The sequence below is a fragment of the Aphanomyces invadans genome, assembly GCF_000520115.1.
Source record: "Aphanomyces invadans strain NJM9701 unplaced genomic scaffold supercont1.32, whole genome shotgun sequence".
Taxonomy (NCBI): Eukaryota; Oomycota; class Saprolegniomycetes; order Saprolegniales; family Verrucalvaceae; genus Aphanomyces; species Aphanomyces invadans.
The window spans coordinates 298221-305687 of NW_008580177.1; the positions used below are offsets into that span (position 1 = coordinate 298221).

General features: G+C 50.4%; 1 protein-coding gene across 1 annotated transcript; it reads left to right on the forward strand.

Annotated features, from left to right (window-relative positions):
• Positions 1 to 3635: 3635 nt before the first annotated feature.
• On the forward strand, positions 3636 to 4423 carry H310_11564 (hypothetical protein; the record flags this gene model as incomplete). The annotated part of the gene is made up of 2 exons (XM_008878287.1): positions 3636 to 4325; positions 4415 to 4423. 2 exons carry the CDS (start codon positions 3636 to 3638, stop codon positions 4421 to 4423), a joined length of 699 nt encoding a protein of 232 aa, XP_008876509.1.
• Between the last annotated feature and the right edge of the window lie 3044 nt (positions 4424 to 7467).

Genomic DNA, 7467 nt, shown 5'->3' on the forward strand with positions numbered 1-7467 from the left:
TCAGAAACGAATAAATGTGGCAAAAAATATAATGCATTTTTATTCAATTGCCAAAAGACCTTATTCTTGAGAATTCAGGAGTGCTTCCATGGAAGCCACTTCCCCAAGTCGGAAGTTCAAATGGATCAAAGCACTCTCGTACTTGTAGGCATCGCACTCAAAGTTGAAGGCCGTGAAGTCCTCTATCAACGCATCCTTCTTCATGTGAGGGAGCTTATAATCATTGCTACCGTGAATTTTGATGCATTTCTCCATCACCTTTTGAAGTATGATGAAAGTTATTGACACCGTGTCCATAGGCAATTCATAAAACGAGATTTCCACAGCATCAATAAGCTCCTCGATTGTTCGAGTACACTTTTGATACTGCAGGCTTTGAATAGAATTAAAGAATCCTAAGTCTAAGACATTAAAGTGTGGGCTATTGGGGGGTTGGTTGGTAACTGCAATTCCGGACGCGCCGCGCGTCTCCAACATACTTGTCGTGAGGCATTTGTGTGGGCCGGCATTGTCTTGTTGGATTGTTAAGCCCGATCGCTGTGTAGAGCGAGGGAACTTGGCCTTTATTGCCGGCACGACATTATTTAACACCATTTCCAAATATACATTGGAGTCCACAGATTTCGGAGTCGTCACAATTGTGCCTTTCGTGCGGTTCTTGGAGTTGCGTTTTGCAGGCAATTTTTCGACATATGGCCAAACGCCAGTTTTGCCGTCATATATGTTGCCGTTTAAGTCAACTCGAGGGCAGGCAATCGCCGCCAAAAACTTAACTTTTGTTATAAATCGCTTCGACTTCACAAAACGAGTAGCCATAGATTCATCCTCGAACACGTAAAACTTCTTTTTCACCCTCGTAAAAAAAACCATTTTTCGTCGATATTCACAAAGTTGTGCATATTGTCAAAAAAATAATTTTCATTCAACGAAGGTCGAAGGAAAGAAATTGCGTACCGCAGGCGCTCTTCAAGATTTCTTGGAGTCAAAAATGGCTTCACATACCTTGAACGAGCCTTCAGCCGAGGACATTCTTGCATGTGTCGAAACACCGTCGTCCTTGGAATGTTGCACGCATGAGCAAGAGCTCTCATCGTCTGCCGCGAGGCCTGGGGCACTTGTCGTATCGCGTCTTCGATGTGATCACTCGTGCGCGTTTTTTTGCGAACAGAATTCCCTAAAAAGAACATTTTTGGTAAATGAATAATCTTCAAATTCAATAATCATATAGATTGATAAGGTATACCTCGGATTTTTGATGCAACTTCGGCACAAATGTGGCCCGCTCGGATGGAGCTCCGTCCACGTGCCCATACGCGAGACACAGTGTCGGGATGGCATTCGTGCTGCTTGGCAAGCTTTACTATGGCGCCTCGAGGCAGTGTGCCAGATGACGAGACGGCAAGCAGGCTCTCATAGATCGAGCGCCGATCTTCATAGTCAAGGTGGGTTTTGCCACCTATCGGCCCACGGGGGTTGCGCGGGCGGTCGGAAATGACGGCGGTGGGCTGCGATGGCATGGTTCAGTAAAGCTTGATGGCTGTGTGCTGCGCGTGCTTGCTGAAATGAGTTGTGATGATACGGCAATGTGTCGAAGTTTGGACCAAAGGACACCCGATATTTCGCGCCCAATATCTCATGAACCGAAAAGCTCTAGAACTAAAACTACCCAATCAAAGCAGATATCTTGAGCTTTCTTGTACACTAATCAGCTCGTAATTTGAGCGACATTTAGAAAAATGCCGCCAATCGGACGACGTACCCTGCAACTATTCTGGAACAGAGTAGTATGCAGCAAATGCAGTTGTGCACATGAAATTCCGCAAAAAATACGACGAGAATCGTAAATTTCTATCCACTTTAGCCCAATCCGATAACTTTATCACCCCTTTTTGTCACCGTCTGCACTTATTACCAGTCAGAGTAGTATCTTCGGTTGCGATCAAGTTGCGTATGCGGCTGCTGAGCTCTGCCAACGCAGCTTGACCGCGTTCTAGGTTGGACTGACCAGATCTTGTCTTCGCTCGCATAGTTAGCTTCCAGCGCTTGATAAAACTCGCAACCCAAAGTTGGCTAGCTTTGAACTCGTATTCCTTGATCCCAGCGTCTTTTGCTACTTCTAGCGCCTTACATTGCAACAGGAAACGACTCACGGGAATTCCGTCTGAACGAAGATCGTTTATCCAGTTGACGCTTTGTTCATCGTGCTCTTTATCGCCGAGGAGACGTGAGTTCTTTTGCGACGCGGTAGCAGGATTACTAGCTTTCTTCGTTATATGAGCGCGGCTACTTCCCCAGCGGAGCTCTCTTATTGTGCGGACAGTCGTGCAGTCCTTGAGCCCCGCCAAAGAAGCGGTAAAGTGCGGAGTCCATTGAGTGCACTTTCTCCAGTTGATAATGTTGAGCTGCTTGGCGTACGTAGAGTACAGTCTTTGATGCAGTGGTGGACCAAAACGTCTGCGATTTATGAACACAGGTCTTCCCGTCGCTTATCGGTGCGGTGTGGAGTTGTCTGTCGGTGACATGCTATGTTTTGCGCCAACTTGGCATTCAAATGCATACTCTTTAAGCCTGATATTTACTATATTCCAAAGGCAACTCAAGTGAGCAGGGAACTGCTTTATTCAACATATGCATAAGTAGTCGTCTGCAATGCGGCCACCTGCTCCAGGTACTGGTAGTACTCTCTCATGAGTTGACAACGATCGGCCTTTGTCGAGCCCTTAAACATTGGCGCTGGTGGGATGGCTGGCGCGTTGAAGACCATCCGGTCACTGGCGACCATGCTTTCATCATCACGCCCATCTGCAGTATCACTTGCGGCTGACGTTGCACGGGCCGTGCGAGCCGGCTCCGAAGCCGGCGTTAGTGTGGTACCGGCCGCAGCAGCCACCGGTTCCGCCGCCGCCCCATCGGACTGTGCAGCGGACGCGGCTACTGGAGCTGACACCGGTGCATTCTACTTTCGTGTGTCTGTCAGCTGGCAACATTTTGATGTTGTCGTCCACGCGGCGACTCGAACCTCTCACCTCCACTCGGGCTTCGTGATCCCATTCGCGACACACTCCTCTGGCGCGCGTTCGTCGAAGTCTTCAGATTCCATTCACGTCAAGGTCGTTCTCCACTGAACGACGGAAAAGTTGTAACAGCAACTGTTACTAAATACTATGTTGTCACTTCTAGGCCCCCGACTCGGCAAGTGAATCGCTGGTGACTCACACTGTCTTTCAAGAAAAAACAAAAGTGAATTATATACTAGGGTATTAGGGTACTGACTGTACACTTCATTTTGCCTACGCCGTACCAGCACTGTACGCCAACGGTACTGCACACCGACACGGGTGTTGCACGTAGATCACGATTCCGCGAGAACAAGAAGTCGTCGTGGGAGCCGTCGCCACAAGCATCTGTGTCAGGACTGGCTGCCCGTTCCCGACCGCAAGATAGCATGCTGCCGCCCTGGTTTCGCCCGTAGGGCGGCGACTGTGGCACGGTCGTCTGCTTTTCTGGGAAGCGCATCTGACAACGCACACCGTCTCGTCATACGTGACGTTACGTGGCCGTTACACGATGGGAAATGTAACGGCGGTAAGTTGCATGGCGGGAGTTTCGTGCATTTCGTCAGCCAGTGCATCGCCATGATAGCGCCGTTGGGTCGAGCTTCATCACGGCCACATCCTACAAAGCATGCAACGAAGTGCCTCATCGCGACGGTCGTGGTCATGCACACGGTGGTGATGGTATACTTGGCCACGTTGACGACGCTATTGCAAACCGCGACAGCGGCGGATTTAGTGACGATTCGAGTGTACGAGCCGTACGTGACGCCCGTGCTTTACGCGCTCGCAGGGTCCCACTTCCGCGAAATCGTGACCACCGTATGTGTGCGTCCAAAGGCAGCGAGCCGAGTGGGCCCTACCGTCCGAGCGGTTCCAAGTAGGCCACGCCGAAAGCGGATCCGACAGGCATTCGACAAGTGGTTCGATCACTTGATCCTTGTGTTCAATTCCGTCGAGACGGCGAGCCAATGCTGCCAAGCGTACTCGATGTTCCAGAACCTGGTGGACCCGTCCAAGGTCATATCGTACGCCGTCATTGTGATCTTGTACTGCTGTGTGTCGCCGCTCATCCTCCTCATCCGCAACACCCAAGCCAAGACATCTATCGTGAATCTCGCGGACGCGATCGTTTGCTTCACGCTGTCGTGTGGCCACCCGTTTGCAGCGGTCACGATTCAGCTCGTCGAGTATACCCTGCTCAACCCCAACCTCGGCAATGATAACCTCCGAGAACTTACTTGTAGACATACCGGTCGGGCAGCGCAAGTGGTGCGCCGCCCACAGAAACGAAAATCATGTCTCGGGCATGATAGCCAACCTTGGTCCCCCTTGAAACAGGAAAGCGTTCTGCTGTGCAGGGCAGTTAGGACGCCCGATTGTTTGACCCACTGCAATCCCTGTGAATGTCTAGTATCGTGTCTCTAGTAGCCCTGTTGATGACCTGGTGTGCAGTATGACTTTAGTATGCTGGTCAATGGCCACGCGGGTCCTGCCCCCTCAGCCTTCCTGAAGTATGTACTACCTCTGAAAATATTGAAGTTCATGAATGATTGCAACAATACTAATTTGAAAAAGTATCACATTGCAATACAGACAAATATATGTTGAAAGCAAGTTGCTCAAGTCCAATAGCTGGGCCAATTCAACACAAGATTCCTCGTCGGTAGTAAGCATGGAGGGTGGACCGCGACATACCCATTGCTGCGGCGATAGAACGAAAGGTCGTTCGCGATGTTTTGGGAATTGCTTTCATGCGTTCGGCGACATTCTGGTGTTTGAGGTTCCGACCGCTGTGGCCTTTTATTCTCGATGACACGTCTAAGCATGTTGTTGAGGTCGGCACATCCTTGTTTCCACACCCTTTGCACAGTGCCTCGGTGAACTCCGAACTCGAGAGCGATTTTGTTGAGAGCTCCGTGAATGAGCTTCTTGTCGTCGACCAAGTGTGCCATTAACTGCTGTATGATGGCTCACCGATCATTGTCGCTCAGGTTCTTTTTGGCGCGCATTGTTGAATCAAGGTCATCTCTGAGGACATCATACGGATAATACCTGGAATATCGCTATCTGTACATCCGGATAACAGTTGGTTTTATAAAGCAAAAAAGAAGCACTTCTTAAATTGGATACAGTGAACTTTGTCCAATCCAACGTAGATGATTTAATTGGATGAATTCTGGTGCGAACGTGTTTAATTGGTATTCAGCTCTCTCTCTTCCTTCCGTTCATATATTTGGATTCAAAATACTCATCTGTCCTGGGCGTCCTTGATTGTGGCGAGGTCCGGCCAGATGAAGTCCTCGTCGTCTAGCGGGCGAATCTTCGCCTGCGGCGGTGTGTACACATGCTTGGGCGCGGTTCGCTTTTTCTTTTGGGTCCATTTACGCAGAGCGCCAACATACTGTCGAGAGCCGCAGCGTCGGAAAGCATAGTGTCGGAACCTAGGCGGATGCGTCCAGCGGAGTCGTCGCACTTTTGCCTACATGGGCTGCGGAATACCCCAACGGCTCATGAGATCAGCCCATAGTTTGTGCACACCGTCGATATGTTGTATCGCATAGCGGTACTGGCCAATCATGTCGGCCCATCAACTTCGCAACGCGCGAGAAATCTCGCGCGTTTGCGCCTTGATTTCGTCGTCGGAGGCGAAGACTCCGATGAGATTCTTGTGGGCGCAACAACAGGTATTTCAATGTATCGCATGCGCGCGATGGGATAACCTTCCTTTTCAATAGCAGAGCAGTTAACCTGCGTCTTGTCGACCGTTCCGCTTTGGCACACGAGTAATTGATGTTGTTGCTCGTGTATCGTTGTGTCGGCTTCATAGCCGTGTACTTGGGTAACCACGATTGACCAGCCAAAGGCGGACGCGTCTGTGAACAGGCACATCTCGGCATCTTCATGTGGATGGCACAGTTGGACAACGCTGAGCATAAGGTCTTTGATTTGTCGAAATTTGCTCTCTCCTCATTTGTGTGGTCAATCATGATGCTTGGCGCGATTCGTTTCTTCCGTTTCATTCCTGTCAACGCTTCCATGAGTCGTTGTTGCAAGGGACAGATTGTCCCTGCATATCCGATGAGACTGTCGCGTATGCAGTTGGCAGCGCAGATAAATTGCTGTAATTCTCCAGCCGTCAATGGGTAAGGAATCTCGCACAGCGCCTGGATTCGCTGAGGGTCTTGGCGCACCCCGCTCCCGTCGATGATCCTTCCGCACCATTTGATCTCTTGGCACATTAGCCTGATCTTTCTTGGGTTGTGGCGCAGTCGGTAGGTTTGTCCATCTCCGAACACTTGGCGCAGCACTTGGACGTATTCCTCGAGGGTGTTTCCCCAAGCGAGAATGTCGTCAATCCGAATAAGCACGTTCTTGTAGCGTAGATCTTTGAAAGTGGTGGACATGGTGTTCTGGAAGGACAATGCTGAGTCGCAGTGTCCTTGCATTACCCTCGTTGGGGTCAAAATGCGGTAGCCAAGCATAAATGATAGCAATTCTTGAGACTTTGGTGCTAATGGCCCCTGCCAAAAACCTTTCGTAACGTCGAAAACACCGAGGCACTGGGCACCTCGGACATTCTCCAGCACTAGAACTGGAGCGGCATCGCGCAAGCCAACGGGACGGTCTGGTTGTTGATGATCCTGTAATCAATCGTCAAGCAAAAATACTGCACCAACTCGTTAGTTGTCCATTTATCGCTGGTCTTCACGAGCTCTTACCTTCTGGCTTCATCACCGGGTTGACAGGGTCACAGTGTTCGCTTGAGTTGTTCACACATATGACGTTGTCTTGTTCGAGTTGCTTGTCGTACGCTTCGACAAACATGCTCGACATTGGGTTCATTTTGCGCGGCTTGCAACGATGGGGGTGCATCGGACTTGAGTCGGATCACCATCGGATCAACGTCTGCTGGCGGGTCTGTTCCACGGAACTTGCTTCGCCACACCCCGCCCGCTGCTGCGTCTATGACCACCATCTTCAACTGGTCTCGCTGGACTGCATCGCCCGCGACCGAAGTTGGATTGGTCTTCATAGCCAGCTCGAACAAATGCTCGGCAGCACTCATGTCTTCGGCATCAAGCTGTACGTTCTCTTCGTGTAACGCACACACATATCGAACGCGACATCTTCGCCCTCTTTGGGGTCTCCAATGTCGACGCGGTCGCCTTCACCTTGCCGGACTGCGACTTGTTCGAGCAGCTTGGTCATGTCCAGGCCAATGGACTGTAGCGAGTACTTGGTGACAATTAGTTCGTCGTTTGAGTCGATAACATAGAACCGATGTTTTCCGGGCAATTTGACCTGACCGGCAGTGTGACGGTCGCGCGGGGTCACGAGAACGCACAAATTAATAACGAAGTCCAGAGGGCTAGACTTCAGGGTCGGATTCTCTCGGCGTCACCAAGAGCTT